The sequence below is a fragment of the Sparus aurata genome, chromosome 1 (assembly GCF_900880675.1).
Source record: "Sparus aurata chromosome 1, fSpaAur1.1, whole genome shotgun sequence".
Classification (NCBI taxonomy): domain Eukaryota; kingdom Metazoa; phylum Chordata; class Actinopteri; order Spariformes; family Sparidae; genus Sparus; species Sparus aurata.
In genome coordinates, this window is record NC_044187.1 from 12,443,599 (window position 1) to 12,467,341 (window position 23,743).

Consider the following 23,743-nt stretch of genomic DNA (forward strand, 5'->3'; position numbering starts at 1 on the left):
CTAATAAAAAAAGCAAACAAAGGCGTAACTTAATGTCATAAAACAAAAGCAGCACAAGATACATTTAGAAGGGTTTTTGGCATTCTTGTGCATGTGCTTCTCTGCTAATGCAGAGGTTATTATCCCTCCTTTATGCAACTGCATTACACTAAATGGCATGAGGGAGGGATAACAAATGTGGATTTTCATGAATGATCAAGCCCTCAAATTAAAAGCTCCATTACACTCTAATGAAATTCTTCTCTCTTCAAGCTGAATTCTCAAAAGGGTTGATTGCAATTTTCCATTTGCCTGGCGCAAACCCACAGGGCCACATATTTATCTGAGGCGTCTTCACCTTTCAGCAAGCACTGCAAACTCCTTAGAGGCTGGCATGTGGATAAGAATGAGAACTTAAACCATGCAGTTAAACAGTGATTTAAGCTCCTCGAGACTTTATCCAGGAAGCCATCGGACCTGCTGCCACTGATTACACCTTTAGTTAGGCCCGGCAGGACATTCTTGCTTGAAGAACCGTTTCAGCCTGTTCCCTCGTCAAAGGATCAACGCCCTCTCTTTCTATTCCACTTTTGCGGTTCCTCCTTTTTGGCTGGACTGACAGCTTGACAGAATGAAAAGGGACGGTAGAATTGGGTCGCTCGGAGTATAAAGCTAAACGGTGAAAGGAAAGAGCTGGTACTAAGACATTTCTTCCCCGAGGCTTTGCTGGCACAAAATTTGCCTCAAATCTTAAATATCAAGGATAAGGGAAGCTGAAGGAGAGGTGGGGAAAAAGGTGCTCCCTGCAGTTTAGCCAGCGGCAATAATTATTTAGAGTTACACTGAGTGAAAGCAGCGGGGCATTTGATTAGTATTTTTCTCACGTGTTCCCATATCGTACTCATTGAGAGTTATTTTCTTGTATCTTGTATTTTTGGATTTGGATACAAGCTTACACCACAGCTGGCAGTTCCCAAGCAAAATGTACAGTACAAAAAAAAATAGGCGTTGTAGCTTTGACCCAGTTCACTATGACTGCAGTTAAATGTCTTTGCAGCCAACCATCAAAATCTTAAGCCTACTGTAACCCTGCTCCTAAGAGAAAACAGTTGCCTTATCCTCGGTCGATATCTGACATCATACCTCTGCAAGGACTCTTGGAGAATGTTGGCGCTGGCCGTTGTATGCCACAGCCTCTATGATCTGCCTGCCCATTTAGCTCAAAATATGTTTGATACTTGCCCACGTTGCTGCTCTTCAGTTCAGCCTGCTGTTACAATCTCTGAAAGGGAGCACTTATCAGTGTGGAATGGTTACGAACCAGACAGACACAACAGACCCAAACTGTCGCCCTTGATCTTTGATAAACTAAAGCTATGCGAGTACACATTCCTTCTCTGATTCTGCTTTGTCCTTTATCGCTCTGCCTGGACCCGAGTGTCATCTCTTTGCTGTCTGTCCTGCCTCGCTGTGTTATTTATTTTTTTCCTTCAATTTCTCATGTTTCTCCAGTGTGGAGGAATTTAATCATTTTCTGCTTGGTCCAACTTGGTCCTGTGCCAGGTTCATACAAGTTCTCATCGATGTTGCCTCCAATAATGTAGAGATGTATTAAAGTACCAGCTGTCCTCAAAATGAAGTCTGTCTGTGGATCAGTGTGGAGTAAGCATGTTTGCTTTTAGCATATACAGAGATTTACATGAATAAAGGTGCTGTAGAACGTTGTCTTTAATATAGGGCTGTTTGATTGATCAATCTACTGATCATTTCCTTGAGTAATTACCTCTGCCAAGTTATGTTTTCATGCGGGTCTGATTAATGGTTTGACTGTTGGTTTGTCAGCAAGGCTACAAAAAAAAATGCTGAACAGACTTCCACAAAATTTGGATGTAGGATGGGTGTCGGCCCAGAATAGACCCCATTAACTTTGTGAGATATGATGTATTTCAACATTTTTGTATAAATTCTCAGGGGATAATACATAACAAAAAAAATCTGCCGTGTTTAGATGTCTGGTATCTATGAGTGAGTGCCATCCTAAATCTGGTGATCTTAAATGATGGTTAAGCAGTTATGGGTGGTTTAATGTGAATTTTCTTACTAGTTTTCTTCATTAAAGCAGCAGAAATTCCCACTTTAATTTTTGGCAGCCCAGAAACCTAATACAATTTTCTTTGTTTTGTTCAGTCGTCTGTCCGAAGCGCAGATAGATACAGTTTAATCATCATTTATGGCAAAGAAGTCGCCAATTACTTTTCTATTTACTTTGATATTGAACACTCCTGCCTTGGCAGCGAGATGACCATGTAATCATAAACATATGGGCACGAGGCAATGTAGCCAATCGAGATTCTGCACAATTCACTTAACCACCATTAAGCAATTGTCTCAAGGATGATGAGATCAGATAAAAGTGATGGGAAACCATATAAGCAGGGCTCCCTGTGGTAGTCTCTCCAGAATGATAATGAGATCCACAGAGGATGGGGGCACTTACCTGATAAATGGGAATATAATAGCGTATTCCAAATGGGGGCCACCTGCAGAAAGGCTTTATGATTATTATTGTGATCCGTCTCTGTCTTGTTGCTGGGAGCGTCTTGCTAGTGGGAGGACATGAGTTATGAGGACGGCATGGATTGGACGTTTACAGCTCCTGTTTATCAGTGGCTGCGTGAGAGATGGATGTTTTGGAATGAGAATAGAAGGTGACGACTTCAATCATTCAAGAATCAATACATCAATATAAGAATCAATATGCTTGTTCACGCCCTGTGCTCAAAGGGGTATTTCTGTTTATGTGGCTATCAATCTTATTGGTGAGGACAACATTTTTTTTACCAGCTTAATTGCAGAGATGTGTGTAGCAGGACATCAACAGACTGACAGTCTGACAGGTGCCACATTGTAACCAAGAGGAATGTTTATCAAAATACCAAAAATGATGTTGCTAAAACCCCTGAATTGTTCTTTGTCCATCATTCCAGGTCTTAACAGCGACATCCTCTACTCATTGCTTGATTCTGCGGATGGATTTTTCTCAATTGACGAGCACACCGGTGTCATCAGCCTGGAGCGTCCTTTGGACCGCGAGGTGCAGGCCGCATACGAGCTGAAAGCCCTCGCCACTGACCAGGGCTCCCAACGTCTCTCCACGGTGTGCCAGGTGGTGATCTCCGTCCTGGACATCAACGATAATCCTCCAGTGTTTGAGCACCGCGAATACACAGCTACCGTGTCTGAAGATGTGACGGTGGGCACACAGTTGCTTAGAGTGCAGGCTGCCAGCCGGGACACTGAGGCCAACGGAGAGATCTCTTACAGCATCATCAGCGGGAATGAGCATGGCATGTTCAGCGTGGACCCACGCACTGGTATGTGGTCTTTTAGCTTTGCTTTCCCTGTGCTAATTGCTTTTCTTGTCCTACTTCTAATCCAATTATATTTGATATTGAGTTCTTATAAAACCTAAGTTAATTTTACCAAATCAAATTAACTTAATCTGTCACTAATGGGAACCCAGTGAGTTTTTGACCAGTTTTTGTAGACACAAGCATGTAGAGTTGCCCATATTTGGCCGGTAAAGATGCATAGCAGTGTGCCAACAAAGGCACAGAAGAAGAAGGCTGCTAGCAGGCAAACATGGGTGTGTACACTGCACAACCTAATATTTTCATGAGGAACGGAATGCCTTCATCGGGTTTCTTATTATTCAAGGATTAACACAGTACACATTGTTGTGTTTCCAAAAGACAATAAACATGAAGCATCATTAGGAAATCCCAGACATCTAAGAACTCACTTCAAACTGTTCAACCGTCACTGACTTTAATTTGAGTTTCAGAAACTGCACATTAATTTGTCTCAACAAACAAATAGGATACTGTTCTGTTGTTTAGCCGCAAGCGGCAATGCAAGTTAAAGGAGCTGAATTAAGCATTAAAACTTTGAATTTCAAATGAGAGCAAATGACGGATGAAGATATGAGAGTATCAGGTGCATGTTCGGTTTATAACTCCAGTTATAAACCACTTAAGTTATAGCAGGAACTGATAAGGAATGAGTTACAGCATTTAACCCACCTGCAAACAAGGCTGCATATACAACAGGCACATTGATTTCAATATATACAGATGATATATTGGTACTGTTAACTGTACATTGCTGCAACATGACAACACCAGCTCTCTGTACCTTGCTTGACTTTCTGCTGTCTCTTTGTCCTCAGGCGACATCTTTGTGATTGAGCCGTTGGACTACGAGGTCTCCCATGAATACTACATCACCATCGAGGCTACAGATGGCGGCTCACCACCGCTCAGCGACATGGCCACTGTGAACATCAACCTGACTGATGTCAATGACAACGGACCTGCCTTCAGCCAGGACGTCTACACAGCCGTCGTCAGCGAGGACACCGAGCTGGGAAAGACTGTGATGATGGTGAGAATACACATCCCATCTTTAGGGTCATGTTTACTTACAGTAGGTGTTCGTTGGGTGACAACTACAGATTGTCACTATAAATCTGTGTGCGGGGTGAAAGACTGTTTTCATCACTTTCTCTTAATCATCCTTCAATCATTCACCTTCTCACTCAGTCGTTCATTTACTCCCTCACAGCTTCTCCTCTCTGCCTATTACTCACTTCATACACTATCGAATATCTGCACCTGTGGCAAATCACCATCTGGTGGCACAGCTAAATTAGGACCAATGCTCTTCATGCTCACTGCACCCCTGTTCTCGTGCATTATCTGACACACATGCTCACACAGTTTAATTGAAAGGCATTTGACTCATTAAGCCCCCATCCAAGATAAGGCTTTTTCTGCCTTTTGCATATTAAATTTTCGCTCCATCTATATCTCTTTCTCCACCCTCCCCTCATAAAAGATCCCTGCTTATGGCCATTTATCCGTGTGTCTAATGTACCTGAATGTAAATTATCCGTCAGAAAATTAGATTTTAATACCTGCCATTGTCTCATACTTGTAAATCTTCTCCGTCTGCTGATTTCCCCGGGGATCCCTTTCAATATGTGATGGTTGGTTGGTTTTAAGACTGTGCGTGTGCCAGTGTATCTGTGTGGATGGTGCGCAGGAGAAAGAGAAGGTTGTATGCATCTGTATGATGTTGCGATATTAGAGTTGCAAGTAACGATTATTAATTGTGATTAATCATTCTAATGTTTTATCTATACAGAGTCAGAAAATAACTAATTCCAGTTTCTCATCCGACATGTTGTGATGTCTTCTTTTGTCCAAAACCCCAAAATATTCTGTATTCTATTATAGTGAAGAGAGAATGAGACTATGGAGGAACCAAAACAAGAAAATGTTACTTGAAAAAAACTCACAATGATGAGTAGTTGCTGATTAATTTTCTGTCGATTACTTAATGTTCAGCGTTGCAGTAGTGCTTGAAGTATTTGTCTTTCACAATAAATATTCTAAAATAAAAAGTAATCAAAGATGATTGTAATAACATCCTAATTTAGTAAGAGTCTTACTCTCATAAACCTGGTTGGTTTGTCTTATGAGAATGTTTTTTAACAGTCCACCAACACTGAAATCCTGATGGTGCATTAAAATTCATGATTGTTTTGACTCACTCACCAGCTTTCTCTAGCGGAGCAAAAGAAAAATAATCCTGCTCAAGATAATTGTGTTTATATAGGACTACAGTGATCTCAGCAAGAAATGTGTGAAAGGTCAGAAGTTTTTCTGACCTTTCACACATACAGTAACATTGTCACTAGAAGCCACCTTTGAGGATTGTTGGTTGATCTTTTTTTTTGTTTTTTGGATTGATTCAAAGGTCTTTGCTGAGGATTTGGACGGGCCCTCTTACGATCACGTCCGGTACTCCATCGTCGACGGTAACCAAGGCAGCCCATTCGTCATCGATGCGGTCAGAGGAGAGCTGAAAGTTGCTCGCCAGCTGGACAGAGAGAGAGTAAGAGAAACGGCAGACACAATGCTGACTATACAGATAGAGTTTAATCCACCAAGCAACTAATTGCCCTCAATGCAAAATCCAATCGGAGTCATGTCATGCCTAATGGGGAAGCTTGTTTACTGATCTCCTCAGCATTATTGCTTACAAAAGCAGCTTTCCTATGTATGGTAATTCTCTCTCTCTCTCTCTGTCTCTCTCTCTTTGTTAGACTTCAGGATACACTCTGATGGTGGTGGCCTCAGACAATGGGGTGCCTCCTCTCTCCAGCAGCGCCATGATCAACATCGACATCTCGGACGTCAACGACAACCCACCAGTTTTCTCCCAGGCCAACTACAGCCTCATCATCCAGGTGAGGCAGGGGAGGGTCAGTGGAGACGGCTGATTAGAGGAGAGGATGAGAATAAGGTGTATGGGAAGGGAGAAAGAGAGGGGGAGGTGCACGGGGGATTGCAGTGGACACAGAGAGGGATTAACAGGGAGGAATAATGGAAGACTGTGCGACTAGAATGTCAAGAAGCAAGTCTGTGGATGGAGCAAGTACAGAGGTAAGGACAAGGAAGAAAGAAGGGAGGGGGAGGGAATTGCAAGACAGAGGCTGCATCTTAAGTATAAGAATGCAGATAGGGATGTTAGCAAAAGTCTTTAAAGCAGGAGTGGTGAAGAGAAGGAATGTGCAAGATACTAAGCTGGTAATGGATGGTTGACTGGAAAGGAAAAGTATGTAACAATGAGAAGAAGATGCACCTGTATTTATGGGAGATCAAAAAAGGAAAGAAATAATGATTCCAAAGGAAAGACAGAGGATGACTCATTTCCAATTTTTCTGTCTGAGGCGGCACTGTACACACGCGCGGCTCAAGCACTTTCGGATGAAACATTGTTTTTCCCCCTGAAAAAAATCCTGACTGGCTTTATTTTACTCACCGTGGAGCCCTGATCAAAGTGAGGCAAAAATTCACACTCAAACGGAACACGAAACAAAAAAGAAGCAGTACACATACTGTGCACGCCACCAGGATTATCCAGAGTTTCTTTCAACACGGGAGAACAAAAAGTTAGTTCTGAGTCGGGACATGAAAGAGTCAACAGAAGGGACAGATCTGAAGCTCATTCAGGGACACCAAAGACAAAGTGACGTGTTGCCTTTTACTGCGACTCATCAGAAGATGAGCCACAACATTCTGGACCTGGACAACTGACAAATACCGGCAGCAGATTAAGAACAGTAGAAGAAGACATCGGTCATAGCTTTGCCCAAATCTTCAAAGCGGCTATTATCAGTATTTTTATCAGGCTGTCACAGTATCTGATTTTCACTATATGATTAGCACGGCTGACAGAATTCACAATAATGATAATAATCAATGATAGCCACAGAAAATCTGAAGAAAAGAAAAAAAGCTCAGTCATATCCATCTTTAACTTTGTTTATTTGGTCTCTTTTTTATTTATAAATGACACTTAAACTACAAGTGTAGGGAGGTGGAGAGGTGCTTCATAGCCACACTCTCTGCCAAAATAAGAATGTTTCAGCTGCCTTCAAGTGGCCTAAAAAGTCTGTTTATTGCAGTGTTAATCATAGACTGTAGGATCATGGATGTGGAGGTGAAGCGAGGTGGAGCTGAGCAGGGCCGAATGAAGCCTGGTTGCTGACAGCTAGCTAGACTGCAGATGGCTAGCTATCACCTAAAGAGGCCGTACGCTCAAATACTATATTTGCACATTTACGCTTTAATATAATTTAAACAAGAAGTTATAAACTTCCAGTACAGTTGTCATGAATGGGTAAATGTATGCCCCATTTAAAACCATGACTGACGGACTGAAACATGTTAGTTTCTGCTGTAATGTCAAGTGGCCATATGAGGAACTGCAGTTTTTTTGGCATGCCTGCCATTGAGGTTGCCCCTTGCGCTTTTATTTTTTATTAAGAAAGGTAGTTTAAGTTATTGGTGATCGGTCTTAACAAGTTTAAATAGCTTCAGTAGAAAATGTTGTTATTTCAGTAGCCGTTGCATTCTCTCCCCTTGATGTGGGTGCATGTGTGAACTTCTGAAAAACATGACTATGTCAAACATCATAGAACTGAAGAGCTTCAAACATGATAGAAGTTAAGAGCATCAGGAGAGCCACCGCCTCTCACCACAAATATTAAACCCGCCTCTCTCGTATCCCACAGGAGAACCGACCAAAAGGCACAAGTGTTCTTCAACTCACCGTAACCGACCGGGACGCTTCCCACAACGGCCCACCTTTCACCTTTACCATCGTGGATGGGAACGAGGGCGATGCTTTCCACATCAATCAGCAGGGAGCTCTAGTGGCTGTGGGGGCGCTCAATAGGAAAAGTAAAGAACACTACCTACTTCAAGCACAGGTGAGTCACAGCACCGAGGAGAACCAGAGTTGAGAGGTGGTATTGATTGAACCGTCAAGCCACAGCAACCTGATCTATTTGTCTTCCCTCTGTTCTCCTGCAGTACCCTTTCTCTCTCTCTCTCTCTCTCTCTCTCTCTCTCTCTCTCGCTCTCACTAGTTCCCATCTGTTTTTTTTCCTCAACTAGTCAATGTTCGTGTCTGCATATATGTATTCTAAAAAAAGCTTCCCACCCTCTAAAACAACTGTATGCGAGGTGCTGAATTGAAATAAGCATCAGAGTGCATCTCGCAGGAGAATCATAAATCAAAGACATTTGCTTTGAGTTGGCGTCATCACGTGTGTTGCTGGGTGTTGATGTGTCACAACAGAGGAAAGAACAGAGGAGAAAAAAAAACGAGTGGGCAGATGGGATATGAAATGTAAGTGTGATGTCTTGTTACACACGAGATGCACACTCAGATTTGAGTCAGAGTTGGGTTGTTTTTTTTTCTTGCAGAGCTGATGACCATCTGTGTGAAAGTGTGAATGTTAAAAAGCATGATCTGTAGACGGATTTGTTGGCTTTGGTCTCAAATGCACCTTCAGTGTGTGGATGCTGTCAACTCTGGGTTATCAGGGAAAGAACTTGATTGCCCTCTGCTGTTGGAAAAAAATCATGCCTGCAGATGAAACCTCGCAGTGCACAGCAATTCTTTAATGCATGTGTCTCCTTCTCCTTCATCACATTTAGGTGTCAGACAGCGGCAAACCTCAGCTCATTTCTAGCGCCTTCATCAGCGTGCGCATAATTGAGGAGAGCGTCTTCCCTCCTGCAATCCTTCCTTTGGACATCTTCGTGACCACCACCGGTGATGAATACCCCGGCGGCGTCCTGGGTAAGATCCACGCCACTGACCAAGACATCTACGACACTCTCACCTACAGCCTCGCCCCCTCTTCCTCCTCCTCCTCGGATGAGAGCGGTGCAGTCTTCTCAGTGTCCGGCTCCGATGGTAAAGTCATCGCCCTGCGACCGCTCGATGTGGGCCACTACCCTCTCAACGTGACGGTGACTGACGGGCGCTTCACCACAGCTGCTGATGTCACCGTGCATGTCAGGCAAGCAACTCGTCAGGCTCTGGACAACTCGATTGCAGTGCGCTTTGCGAATATCGCCCCCGAGGAGTTTATCGGGGACTACTGGCGAAACTTCCAGCGGGCACTGAGGAACATTGCTGGAGTTCGGAGGAGTGAAGTGCAGTTAGTGAGCCTGCAGCCTTCAGAGCAAGGAGATCTGGATGTGCTGTTGACTCTGGAGAGATCAGGCAGCCCCTACCAGTCTCAGGAGGTACGAGCAGCCATGAGTAAACTTTCAACATGTTCATTTATAGCTGTTATTTTGTGGTTGAGGCCAAAGATGTCATGATTCTCTGTTTTGGGCTGCAACTAACGATCATAAATTCAGTAATCCTTCAGACTATCAAGTTTTTCCAGTTTTAGACAATTGTTCACATTGCCATTTGCAGATTACTTTTTGGAATTGTTTTGTCTATAAAATGTAAGAACAATTGTGAAAAAGTGCCCATTTCCGAGTCCAAACTCCTCAATAGAGTTTGACATCATATACGTCAAAGATAAACAACTATTAATTTTTTTCACAACATTTCAGTCCTCAGATCTTCATCAGGTAAATTGAAGAGGCGGACAAGAAGATATTTTGGTTCTTTTACAGAGAAATCATTTTAGCTCTGCCCGTGAATGTTTGGCATATTTTCTTGATAAACGACTTCCACCATTTTTCATTTATCAAGATCGTCCCCGATTGATTTTCTGTTATTTGACTAATGGACTAATTTCAGCAGTAAAATCCCCTTTATTGAGTCTTTCTGCATTCATGTTTCAATCTTCTTCAGGTCGTCTTCCGTAAGCTGAACTCCTCCGCAGCTGTGATCGAGGAGATGACGGGGGTTCGGATTGTGCGGGTGGTGCAGAAGCTGTGCGCGGGTCTTGACTGTCCGCTGCGCTTCTGCGACGAGGTCGTCTCCCTGGATAAGACCGTCATGTCCACTCACAGCACAGCTCGCCTCAGCTTCGTTACCCCGCGACACCTGAGGACCGCGACCTGCCAGTGTGAAGGTAGAGTGATCACACCTTTTGTACACGCAGATGGATGCACATTTACACATTAAATGCCTGTTAGAAAGCCCTGTTCTGAATAGAAATGTGTTTGCATTTAGGTGGCAGATGTCCTGTCGTGAACAACCTGTGTGAGAGCAGCCCCTGTCCTGAGGGGATGGAGTGTGTGGCTGATCCCAGAGAGACTATCTACAGTTGTGTGTGTCCAGAAGGCAAGACGGGCAAATGCTCTGGTAAGACCACCCACCTCTCAATCTGTGTTCCCTTCCCCCAACCTCCTTCTTCATGTAGTGAGGAAGAAAGTAATGTAAAGAAGTAGTCAATGTTTTGTTGGTTTGTTTGTTTAAAAGGGATAGTTCACCCTTAAGTCAAAAATATATATATCTCCTCTTATCTGTAGTGCTATTTATCCAAAACAAAATAATGTAGTTTGTTGTGAGTTCTTGTGTTTGGAGACATTGGCCGAAAAGATGTTTGTGTACTCTCAAATATAATGGACGGCACTAGATAGGAAGGATTGCTGTTGAGTTTCCACAAGCTGAGAGCCATCTAGTTCCACTAGATGGACTGATATTTCCAAAACCCAGAAACTCACACCAAAACAATCTGAACTGATAAGTATCACTCCAGGTACCTTTTCTGAATACTTGTCTGTTACCTCACGTCAGATGGCCACTCGCTGACGTTCAGCGGCAGCGGCTACGTGAAATACCATCTGATGGAGAACGAGAACAAGGAGTTGATGAAACTGTCTCTGAGGCTGAGGACCTTCTCCAGCCACGCTACGGTCATGTACGCTAAAGGAACCGACTACAGCATCCTCGAGGTATGTGTGTTAACATATTTGTCCGGCCTTATCACTCAGCCGTAACAATACAACAATACATCACTTCTATTCCTTCTGCCTCTTTATTCACTGAAATTTCATATATCATAAACCACATTTATGATATTCAAGACAGACTCCGCAGTTCTTAGCTGTTTTCCATATCAGAAGGGCTTAATAAACACAGAACTGACCCGGGCGCCATGTGTACTAAGACACTATGCTGAAGGGTTCAAAAAGCCATTTTTAAAACCTGGTTCACATGAGGGACTATGGGAATGTGGTGGTGCCTTGAAAAAAATCACACACAGGAGCTATTTTAGTGCTGGGAGGGAAACAGAAAGCAGTTTTCCACACATTCCTTTGAGAGTCTGTCTGGTGTAGCGCTCTGCACACCAGACTTTAGACTCAAACCTGGCCGGCTAAGAGGCAGTTATTGTTGATCAGACTGCCATGCAAGGCTTTTAATATCTCCAAACTGTTACATGTTTTATCTGGAGCAAGGAACAGAAGTTATCACGTTTTCCTGTTAAGCTAGGATTGTGCGATATTATCGAGAGGAATTTGTTTGCCCCTTATCAAGATAATAATGTGATGGTGATAATAAATTGATGCACTCTGTTTTCTGATAGGGAGTGATTCTATTCATGACAGTGTCAGACGTTGATTTATAACAGCGACTTGATGATTTTATCACAATTTCTCCGCCCAAGTTTTTAATCTAGTGCAGTGTTAATCAAAAAGGGAAACAAAGAGCAGAAGTGATGAGATGAATAACCCTCTGAAGTGTCCCGAGTGTTGATCATGTTCCAACTCTGTGTTTTAACCCTCTGAAACAGATTGTAAACGGCCGCCTGCAGTACAAGTTCGACTGCGGCAGTGGTCCCGGCCTCGTGTCAGTCCACAGCGCTCAGGTTAACGACGGGGAGTGGCACACCGTCTCACTTGAGGTGGACGGTAATTACGCCAAGCTTGTGCTGGATCGGGTGCACGCCGCCTCAGGCACTGCACCGGGCACCCTGCGAACCCTTAACCTTGACAACAGCATTTACTTCGGTGGCCATGTACGCCAGCACGCCATGGCCCGCCACGGGCGCAGCCTGCCCGTCACCAACGGGCTCCGCGGCTGCATTGAGGCCATCGCCCTGAATGGCCAGGAGCTGCCTCTCAACACCAAAGCCCACCGCGCCCACGCTGTGCTGGAGGACATCGTGGATGTGGCTCCGGGCTGTGCACTCGCACCTGCTGAGAGCTGTTCCAGCAACCCCTGCACCAACGGAGGAAGCTGCACCTCGCTGCCTAATGGAGGTACGTAATGTCTCGCTCAGCTCGTTGCACTCACTCGGATTTTCACTGGAGCTGTTAAAGTGCTTGTACTTTAGTACTTGCACATTTCCATAGATCTCGGTGAGATAAAGGAGAATTTTCTGCCCTGAATTCCTTACTTGATCATGTGTTGCCATCTTAACTGCTAATCAAACATGGCTCGCTTCCAGCTCAAGCAGTGAACCCATCTTTTATTCAGGACAGGGTATTAGAGACAGGGACCTTTTATCATAGTTGTGTAAGAACAGTGTTGCTGTTCTGTGTTAATTTGCAGTTAATATTCTTTTGCTAATAATGCAAACTCAACACTTCTGCATCTGTTTCGCATTAAAAACCTGCCAGAGGTTCAGGGGGCGTAATCCCTCACCGTCCCTGGAAGGCTTTTTAGTAAAACACCTGCAGGACGCGTTGAGTTTCAGTTACATCAGCTTAATTTAAAGCAAGAAGAAACAGTTTGGTAAGCATATTGTGACTCTGTCATTGTACTGCTGGAATTAATATAAATTATGCAGAATTTATCAAGCGAGCCATTAAAAGTAATAGTCCCAGTAATTTGTTTTTTATCCCCCTGGCTTTTATGCCTGGCTGACCTGTTTACCACCCCAGCTGCCCCCCCCCCAACCCCCTGCTGTTGTTTCCAAACTGACTTTGGTTTGAGAATGTACAATAGTGTAAAGGTGGCCGCTTGCTCAGAGTTTTTGTCGTCTTAAGATTTTCTTCTGAATTCCTCAGGCTACTTCTGCAAGTGTCCTGCGTCGTTCATGGGGACACACTGTGAGATTGGCCTAAGCCCTTGTGCCTCCAACCCCTGCCTGTACGGAGGCACCTGTGTACCTCGTGCAGACGACTTCTACTGCCAGTGCAGAGGGCAGTACTCCGGACAAAGGTAGCACAACTTTTTCTTCTCAGGCTTGATTATGAATAGAAAAAGTTGTCAGCAAGCATTGATGCCATGTTGGTAGAAAGATTTTGCACGTTTGAGTCAAAATGATAATTTCATTTAATACCCATCATTTTACTTCTGATATTAAAATAGTACTTGATACTACGAACAATAAATGTTGAGTTGTAATATTCATAGTCTGAGCCTGAACCTGCATTTCACAAGTCTGTGGGAGTTTGTAGAGCGGTAATCTGCATTCATGAATTATTACTTGACACGGTAGAATATCCTGCAGCAACATAAAACTGGCGTTTGTAATTTTCAATTCACTACGGAACATTAAACCTTTCGCACTGCAAAATCACGTCTCTTATAAACTTGTTTTAAATTCAGATGCCAGTTGGGGCCGTACTGCAGAGACAACCCCTGCAAGAACAGTGGAAAGTGTATCGACAGTCTGGATGGGCCAGTGTGTGAGTGTGAAGCAGGCTTCCAGGGAGACAGGTAAGCCACGTTCCAGTTTAATCCATAAGGTGAACTGTCTGAATTATTAAATATCTGATTACTTGCATCAGGAGTTAATAACATGCAGCATTTCACCTTCGCCCACCCCTCATTAAATTCCAATATATTTGCTCAGGTGCCTGAGTGATGTTGACGAGTGCATCAAGAACCCTTGTGGTAACGGAGGCCAGTGCCAGAACACGTACGGCTCCTACAAGTGTAACTGCTCGCTGGGTTTCAGCGGGCAGATGTGTGAACTCCGCGCCGAGGTCCGCAACGAGTTCGTCTCCACCTCCTGGAACATCGGCCTGGAGGAGGTGATCGGCATTGTGGTCTTTGTTTCCAGCATCTTCATCATGGTCCTCCTCTTCATCATCATCCGCAAGAGGGCCTGCCGCGGCAGGTCAAAGGACGACGACGACAAACATCTCGGAGGTTCAAACGTGCCTCACTCCTTTCTCCAGAGACCTTACTTTGATGCCAAACTCAACAAGAACATCTACTCCGACATCCCGCCGCAGGTCCCTGTGAGGCCCATCTCCTACACTCCCAGCATTCCAAGCGACTCTAGAAACAACCTGGACAGGAATTCATTTGAGGGCTCGGCCATCCCGGAGCATCCCGAGTTCAGCACCTTCAACCCAGACTCTGTGCACGGACACCGCAAGACCGTGGCTGTTTGTAGCGTAGCGCCCAATCTCCCCCCTCCCCCTCCCTCCAACTCAGTCTCAGACAGTGACTCCATCCAGAAGCCGAACTGGGACTATGATTATGACGGTAAGTCTGTTCCTGCGTGCCAGCATTAGTTACCTGTTCCTAGGCCGGAGGTGCATTTAGTTCCAAATAACTTCTATCAAGATATTTCCTGCATTTAAATCATTTAACGCTATCCACAGCATGTTCTTTGTGTTTCAGGAGCCCATTAGTGTGGGTGGCCTTAGTTCTAAGTAATCCTGAACATGAACCTACACCGGAGACTGGATAAATTAATTATCATTTGCTTTCAGTGGAATCCAATCATGATGATATTTAGTGAAATTCTGGGTAACACTATTTTTACGGGTCTATAATTTCCTGATTATTTCCTGGAGGTTTTTGTGGAAAGGATGTAATTTGGTCCTAATTATAGGGCAAACAGAGGCAGTGTTTAATCAGTAAACTTACAGTTCACTCATTCCAATTACTTGCTAGTTTAACCTGTAAATGTTTGTACAGGCAATTTAAAATATATGCAAATAAAGTTTCCTGGAATAAAACAAATAATGAATTAATATTCAAGGGTTTAAATAGAAATCACCAAATGCTTAAAAAAAGTCAACATAACCAACTAAATTCTACTTAAAATAGCCTAACTTTGTCTCCTTTTTCTCGATAATGGTACTAAATTATGGAGTTCTTTCCAGGAAACTTGCCAGGAAGTTGTTAGGAACTAATGGACCCTTAAAATAAAGTTAAATCGAAAATAAATTCCATTTAAATTGTTGTGGTTTGACATCAGTGAAGAGCTTTGTCTCAAACATACAAGTGGAGCACAGCTCATTGAACATGAATTTCATTATATTATGTGATTTTTCAGACATTACAACACAAAAATATACATGTTTGAAATGGATTATCAACCATTTAAATGTAGGAAACCCCATAAAAAATCCATCCATGTACTGTAGGTTAGCACTAAAAATCAAACTGTGCCTCCTCTTCCAGCTAAAGTGGTGGACTTGGACCCGTGCCTGACCAAGAAGCCCATGGAGGACAGTGCCTGTCACCCCTACAACACCAGGGGCAGCATGTCTGAGGTCCAGTCCCTCAGCTCCTTCCAGTCAGAGTCCTGCGATGATAACGGTATGCTGCCATTCAGCTCGTTCAGTCGTTCTCTCTTAGTCACAAACTAACAAGTTAGCTAGGTTTGAAAAATGCCATATTTGATAACATTTTGCACCTGTGATGAGCTTCTTTTCTTTTGTGCGATCAGCCTGCAGGTTTTTTTTTGCGACAGTTATCTTTGCCTTGTTGATTTCTCTGCTAACACTGTTTCTCTGCATGCTCAGTCTGGATGGCCCAAATGGTGACTCTTGGGTCACGTGTTCTTTTCTCTTTCTTTTTGCTGCGGGGGCTTCAGCTCCCATATGGATCAAATCAGTCCACAGATCCAGAACAAGGTTTTAAATAGGGGGTCCAGCCTGTAAGTCCTCAATCACTACCGGTACAGACGGAAGCAATCACAACAACTTGTGCTGTGTAATTCTCCTGGGATTATATATATATTTAAAAAAAAAAAGCATTCTGACCCTGTTCTCTGTTCAGCTGGCTCTCAGACTATCTGTGTTCAAAAGGAGTTTGATGACTTCCCCAGAAAGCAGTTATGTTCTGTTTGAAAATCATTCACAAGGTCGTTGACTTTGACAGCTGTCTGCATTTTCATTTGGTTTATTTACAAGCATGCTTTTTCTTCTTTTCCTTTTTTTGTTTCTCCATTTTTTTCCCCCAAGTTTAGCTACAAACGGATGTTTAAAGCAAACATCGAGGATCATATCGCCATGGTATACACGCGTTTTATTTTATGTTCTGCCTTTTCCTCTTCATATCGTAGCTATTACCCCGTGTCATTACAGTCATCTTGATAGGGATTGTGCTCCTGATAAGTCATCAAAACCTTCATCATTACCTTGAAAATGAGAAGGAATCCTGAATTGAATCACAAATTGAACATTTTCTAAACGAGTCGGTTATACTTCCTCGGGTTTGTTGTCTAAACGCACACAGGGTTTTCTCTGTGTTGGGGATGGAATAGCTCTTATCTCCGGGGAATTCCACTGATTCTTCCATCTGTACTGTCGATGGCACCCCGTAGCATCTCAGTATGTTGTTGTTGTGTGTTATCTTTCACAAACAAAACCCGACACCCTCCCCCTCCCGACACTGCCGCCTTCCACCATTGTCTTGTGCCAGCCATGAACCGCCCTGACATACCAAATGAAAAAAAAAAAAAAAGTCCAGCACTACGACAGAAACATTTGTGGGAAGTGTCGATTGTGTTGGCCTCACCCCCCGCTACCATGAACTCCATGTGTGTGCTTGTTTTATTTTCATATATTCAGAGCATTTGTGCTAATGCTAGCTCTCTCCCACCCACTCTCCTCTGCCCTGCCTCTCACAAGCCTCCACAGTGACAGTAATCCACCTTGTCAACTCTGTTGTTGACACTGTGGAAGGAGAAGGTACTCTTTTATTGCTTCCATCTGCCAGTAGTTTTGTCCTTGGTGTTGGGATGTGAAGTGCAGGTTTATAGAGCTGCCATTATCTTACACTGACAAACCAAAGATTGAGCCGCCAATTAAAAAGATACGCAAATACCAAATTTAACAGGCGCAGAAGTGTTGCCTTTGAGTCTCAGTATTGATCTTTGCCAACTTTTGAACACACACCTTGAAGAAGTCTGTGTAAGAAAATGGCAAACCTGTTGTGCATTAATGAACCTGTCACACTCTTTTATCATTATTTCAGTGTTTCATTGTCCTCATTTCATTCGTGTTCTCAGCCGATTGTTCTCTCCTCTCAGGTTTTAACTTGACTTGTTCTTTTCTCCTTTTCTCCTCCTTCTCGCCTCATATAAAGAGTCTTTTTTGGCTCATGATCTCAAGAACCCAAGAGGTGACTTTTTACATCTTTGTTTGCCTGATATTCACTGGTGTCCCCTCCCCCGATCCCACCCTCTAACTCTTAACCACTAACCCGGAGTTTAATGAGGAGGAGAGGGTTAAAGCTCCTCTGTAAGGCCAAGCCGGTGTGACACCGAGCGCTTTCTGCCTCAGTGGCCTCGTAAGGTGTTCTGTCAGACTTTCAGAGATTTTTTTAATCCCAAAAACACTCCCATGCATGTCTTTGATGCTGTGGCAACATTAAAAAAATGTTAATCCGACTGTTACATGATTAAATTCTGCTCAGTAACTAACTGGAAATGTGACTTGACTGGATGGAAGTTTGTGTTTGTGTGTCTGTGCTACTGCTGTCAAACAAACAGTTCACCCAAAAATGTTAATTCAGTCATTATCTACTCAATCGCATGCTGGTGGAAAGTCGGGTGAAAGTTTTATAGTCCACAAAACATATCTGGAGCTTCACAACAAACAGCATGGAAGTAGATGGGAACTGAAAAAAGAAACATAAAATGTGTCCAGCTCATCCGGCACATGAAAACACCAGACTGATTTGAAAAGACATTATTTACACCCTTCTTTCAGCCATAAGATTAACTGCTTAGCTGCTAAGCTAAAAAAGTTAGCACGCACCAGGTTTGAAGAGAGACTGCACTAGCTTCATGAAGAGAACATGATGACTGAATTAAAATTTTTAAGAGTTGATCCAGGATTTACAGGAGCTTTTCTCAAAACACTTGAAACCCTGACATGTACTGTGTGTGAAAGTGGTTTGGTCAACCCGAAATTTTAAAGATATAATTTGTTTGGTGATGTGGTACAGGTAAGGAAAAGTCCGCCTTTGAGTCACACTGAAACAGAAGTTAGAGTTTCTACATTTTCTCATTTGACACATTTACAAATGATACAGGTGAATATATAGGCGAAGTTTTATTACTAGAGGGTATTACATCAGAATGTAAAGATTTAATTGGATCGCTTAAAGCAGCTCTGTGGAGCTAAATTACTGTTAGCTACTGTTGCTCTCTGTTCCGATAGAGAGTTAACTTTTTGCCTCAGATCTTATTTGTGTGAAGTTTTAGATGATTCTTAAAACAAGAGAGAAAAGGGAGATTTTGCTGTAAAAGATACAAAAAACATTTTTTGTTTTCACAATTTGTTGGCACATAGCAAGACACCTGAATAAAGACTCAAGGAGACAGAAATAGGTGTAGTTTGTTTCATGTCCTTGTGTTTTGAAGTCTGTGAATGTGTCTGCAGTGTGTTAAGAAGTCGACCTCACTCAGTGGTGTGAATTTCAGTGTTTATTAATGAACAACTCATTGTGTTGGTGTAACGTTGTATTGTGTTCCTGTTGCATGGTGTGGCCTTTTAATATTAACATGATGGTGATTGTTAATCATTGCACTGAATGTTATGTCCTGAGCAGCACACTAATGATTGTGTTTGTACTTTTCTCGCTCAAACAGGATATCACTGGGACACATCTGATTGGATGCCAAGTGTTCAACTTCCTGGAATCCAGGAGTTTCCACAGTATGAGGTTGTTGAGTCGCCCGCCCCTCTGTACAGTGACCCTAGTGCCATCGACACCGACTATTATCCCGGCGGCTTCGACATTGAAAGCGACTTCCCTCCGCCGCCGGAGGATTTCCATGCAAACGACGACCTGCCGCCGCCACCTTTGCCAGAGTACGACACACTGCGGCACCCAGGCAAAGATCTGGACCCGGCTGCAGCTGGTCCAGGCTCTCCTGGGGTCCGCCAGCGCCCGGCCCTGCCCCAGCTCTACAGCCTTAACCAGTACCTGCCACAGCACTCCTACTCAAGCGACGCAGGTGACACCGAGGGGCAGGGTGCTGCTTCCACCTCAGCCACGACCACCCCGGCTTCTACCCTGGGCACCGGTGGCTACCGAGGGGGCTACCCTTTAGGTTGTAGTCGGGACTTTGACTCCTCAGCACTGGACAACATGTCCATGTCTCTGTACACGTCCACAGCCTCTTGCTCGGACATGTCGGCGTGCTGCGAGGAGTCCGAGGTGATGATAAGCGACTACGAGAGCGGTGATGAGGGCCACTTCGAGCGTCTGGTCATACCGGGGCTGGACTCCCAACAGCACACTGAAGTCTGACACTGGATCCAAACAAAAGTGCCTGAACCCACAGCTACACCTAATGTTAGCCCGTCACACATCGACCACACTAAACACGCACAGTATGTGTACACAGAAAACACACACACACACACACACACACACACACACACACATCGACACACATGATGAATTGAGTCAAAACAGCGGGGTTGTTGAGACTGGTTGTGAAGGCCAATCGGCTGAGAAGATCTCCTGAAGCTATAGCCGAGACTCTGTAGCATGGTAACATCTGCTCAGTCCAACTCCCGCCCCTTTGAGTCGGCGGTGCCATTGCTTTAAGTCGCTGTCATCATACACAAGAAGTGGATCGTCTGAAGGAACAGCATATTAACGTACAACAGGAAGCGCATCATGAAAAAAAAAATAAAGAATATTTCACCACAACATCTTTGTTTCTATAAATAAAACCAAGCAAAATGTTTTTATACAAGTCCTCATTTTCAATGTAAATTTAAATGTACAGTTTTGATTTCAAAGTTTACTAGGTTTTGTAGATATTCTATGCTTTTATTTTCAACAAAAAAAAGAGTTAAATGGTGTGACATTATCAGCCTTACTGTGCTTACATTCACGAAAAAAGAAACATGAAAAAAAGAGAAGAAAAGTGCGTGGCTTTTCTGAACACAGTGTACTCGTAAAAAGTTTATCGTCTCCTGCTCATTTCAAAAAGGGTCTTCAATGAACGACTGCATATTCTCGTGTTGTTTTTTTTTATTTGTTTGTTTGTAAATTTTGACTTTGAAACCTCTTTATTTTTCCACCAAGAAAATGGGACCCAATATATTTATAGTGCAGAGTTATCCATGGACACGTGACTTTTTCAGGTGTCTATGTGTGTGTGAGCAATGCTATGGTCTTGTTAAGGTTTTTATTGAATACTGCCACAAGCTCACGCTTTCCTACTGGCAATAAATTATTCCTAAAAAATATCCCCCGCTGTCCGTGTGCAGTTATTTCCTCACAAGACTTATGAATAGGAACAAGTGGTTGTTGTTGTGAGGAGTTATGTGGTTACTGTAATTATTGTTTGTGCAGAAAGACGATGAGAAATGTCTGGAAGGCTGAAATATTAATGGATATATTAAAGAAGTCACTTTTACTTTAGTGGTCTTAATGCTGCATTGTTTCCAAATGTATTTCTTCATTTATCTCATATAGAGATCAAGTGGAGCTGGTGTGATTAGTCAAACAGCAAACCAATCTGCAAAAATGGCAAACATTCACTGTTTTAGATTCAAAATTCAAAATTTTGCTTGTTTTCTTTCGTCTCAAAGTGAACAAGACTTTGGGGTTTTGAAGCGTTGGTTGATATATTCACATTTTTCAACTCAAGAAGCAGGCATGTTACTCTGTTTATATAAATCAACATCTTATAGATATCCAATCAAAATATCTGACGCTTTAATGAGAAAGCACATAACTGAAGATAAGAGCAAATTATTTGGCGGACCAATCAATAATGAAATTAACCTTCAGTTGCATCCCTACAGTCACGTATGACAAGTGATAAATTGACAAAGCAAAGAAGAAGAAACTTTTTCCTGGTTTAACTTCAGGTTCAGCTTTTAGTTGTATCTTGAGACAGCAGTGGTTACGGTGAGAGAAACCTGATTCCTTTGTCTGTTTTGGTCGCTTCAAACACAGCTGGAGATGATCTGAGGTCTCGTTAAAAACACCTGGTCTTGCTGGCAGAAACACAGCTGGAAATGTTCCTTAAAAACATCCCTTGGTGTCACGGTCGTAAAATGTTGAAACACAGTGGTTGATCGACAAAAATATCCAGTGGTTTCAAAAGCAGTCCTAAGCTGGCTCGGCAGCCTTCTCGTCTGTAACTGCACCACCGTCCTCTCCACCCGTTAAAGTTAGGAACATGATATGATACAAGAAATGTCCATCCTGCAACAATAAAATGCCAAGTCTTGGTTTATAACATTTCACTGTAACTATCAAGCCTCAGTGGAAATTGATTTTAACAAAGCTTCAGAACATTCGGGGGGGAAAACTGTGTTGACCTCTCCATCACATCTCGCCTCTCCTCAGTCTGACAGCTTGGTGTCACCTCCCTCCTCTGACTCCCTGCAGCTGCTTGTATCAATAAACCCCGGTTGTCTCGCACAGGGCCGATAAACTAACATGACCCCGACACCTCCAGGCCACGGCCCACCAGAACAGTCGCCCTGTGTGTGTTTTGGCCCGGCGCACAGCTCCACACAGGACCGACTGCTCTTCCTGCTGGGCTCTGTGGTGGACTGACGGTGACCTCTTGACCTTCAGTCACAACAGCAGAATCACTCCTCGCCTGACGACTGACGGTAAGACGTCGCGCTCCACAGTCTCTAATGAATCAGATCACGTCAGCATCAGGATGACCGCATGATGATGATGATGATGATGATGAACCACACGGCAGCAGAGTTTGTCCAATCATTGCAGACCTGAGGACCTTAATTCCTGTAAAGTCATTAAAGGATAAGTTCACCCAAAAACGAAGATCGAGACATTGTTTACTCGTCCCCGCGCTGACGGAAAGTCAGGTGAAGTTTCATAGTCCACAAAACATTTATGGAGCTTTTACAGCAAGTCAGCACTCTCCTAAACAACTGACAGCAACTGTTTACTCAGTTTCTAGTAATCTGTCGAGCCTGCAGTTATTCATTTAAAGGAATAATTCAACATTTTGTCAAATATTGTCTCCCTCGGCAAGAAAACAATGGATACTCCAGAAGCAACTGGTCCACGACAAGACTTAGTCCGACACACAACCCCTGTTGAATTAGCTTCATGGGTGCCAGCAGGGAGGGGGTGTTACATTTGGACAGAGCCAGTGACAGCAGAGCTTCCGCTGTCTCCAATCTGTTAGAAATTAATCCGAGGGCTTTCCTGGATCCAGCTGCATATCATCAGTGAGACTGGAATAACTCCTCACCTCTCTCTCTTCAGAATACATTTGGATCTGACAGCTAACAGATTCTAAAGTTATCTTTGTGAGGTCCTAACTGATCCATGAAGCTTCAGCAAATGATTTCTTAGACCAAAAACAAGAGTCATCAGCTCCTTTAAAAAAAAACATGCCTCATTAGGGAAATTAAGCCTCATTAGTGAAATTAAGACAAGTGGGTGTCGTGATCTCGTGATTCTGTTTTATTTTTCCCTGTTTTATTTTGATAGGTTTCATCCTTGTGTGTCGTGTTGTGTTACTTCCTGTCTCGTTTGCCCTCCCCTGTGATTGTCCTGATTAGTTTCACCGGTCTCTAATTAGCCTCCCGTGTATTTAGTCCATGTGCTGTCAGTTTGTCTGTGTTTGTTCTAGTGTTTCACCTGAGTCCTCTGCACTTTATTTCGTTTGATCTCAGTTTAGTTGTCAAATAGTTTGTCATTTTTTGGTTTTTCCCTTATTCCACCATTTTCCTGCCTGGATTCTTCCTTCAGGTCCTTTTTTTTGTAACTGTGCTGCGTTCCAGGGCAAGAGCATCACTTCACTCACAGTATGTCTGTAGAATAAAGACAATGTGCTCCTCTGCCTTTTTCCACCCTCAAAAGAGGCTCCTTCTTCAGAAACGGACAATTACTCGCAGATTTAACTCCCCTTTCACAAACAGCGCTCGGGTGTCTCGTGTGGAATGAAACAGCTCCTCGATCTCGGCAGAATGAGGAGAAACGTATAATCCAAACTCTGGAAAACGAGGCACTCATGTGCTGCTTAATCTCATGCTTGGTGGATCCAATTAACTCCGGGAAATGGCACCAGGTGTTTTTTTCCATTAAATAAATTAAGATTTCTTATACCTATTAATGCATTATTCATATTATGGAATCATGAGTGCATTTGCGTGGGGGAAGGGGAGGTGTTCTGCTTCGAGGGTTGCGTTTTACACTGGCGTCTGCTCGGGAGGCTGCTCTGTAATACTGTGTGACAGCCACAAGATGGCGGCACACAACTACAAGAACCAGC

At 43.4% G+C, this 23,743-nt stretch overlaps 1 protein-coding gene across 9 annotated transcripts in view; it reads left to right on the forward strand.

Annotated features, from left to right (window-relative positions):
* Window positions 1–20,720, forward strand: part of fat1a (FAT atypical cadherin 1a) — a 76,636-nt gene extending 55,916 nt beyond the window's left edge. For 2 of the 9 annotated variants that reach the window (XM_030430872.1, XM_030430897.1), the window contains 16 exons: window positions 2,967–3,353; window positions 4,208–4,422; window positions 5,800–5,937; window positions 6,149–6,292; window positions 8,123–8,320; window positions 9,054–9,650; window positions 10,216–10,438; window positions 10,540–10,671; window positions 11,107–11,264; window positions 12,104–12,572; window positions 13,323–13,476; window positions 13,867–13,977; window positions 14,114–14,754; window positions 15,682–15,819; window positions 17,593–17,628; window positions 19,103–20,720. In XM_030430872.1, the coding sequence (XP_030286732.1) occupies window positions 2,967–3,353; window positions 4,208–4,422; window positions 5,800–5,937; window positions 6,149–6,292; window positions 8,123–8,320; window positions 9,054–9,650; window positions 10,216–10,438; window positions 10,540–10,671; window positions 11,107–11,264; window positions 12,104–12,572; window positions 13,323–13,476; window positions 13,867–13,977; window positions 14,114–14,754; window positions 15,682–15,819; window positions 17,593–17,628; window positions 19,103–19,767 (4,406 nt within the window). In that variant the 3' untranslated portion in view covers window positions 19,768–20,720. Of the gene's footprint in view, window positions 1–2,966; window positions 3,354–4,207; window positions 4,423–5,799; window positions 5,938–6,148; window positions 6,293–8,122; window positions 8,321–9,053; window positions 9,651–10,215; window positions 10,439–10,539; window positions 10,672–11,106; window positions 11,265–12,103; window positions 12,573–13,322; window positions 13,477–13,866; window positions 13,978–14,113; window positions 14,755–15,681; window positions 15,820–16,096; window positions 16,983–17,135; window positions 17,629–19,102 lie in introns of those variants that run through there. The other 7 variants (XR_003985595.1, XR_003985593.1, XR_003985594.1 and 4 more) reach the window with 7 other exon arrangements.
* Window positions 20,721–23,743: the final 3,023 nt, after the last annotated feature.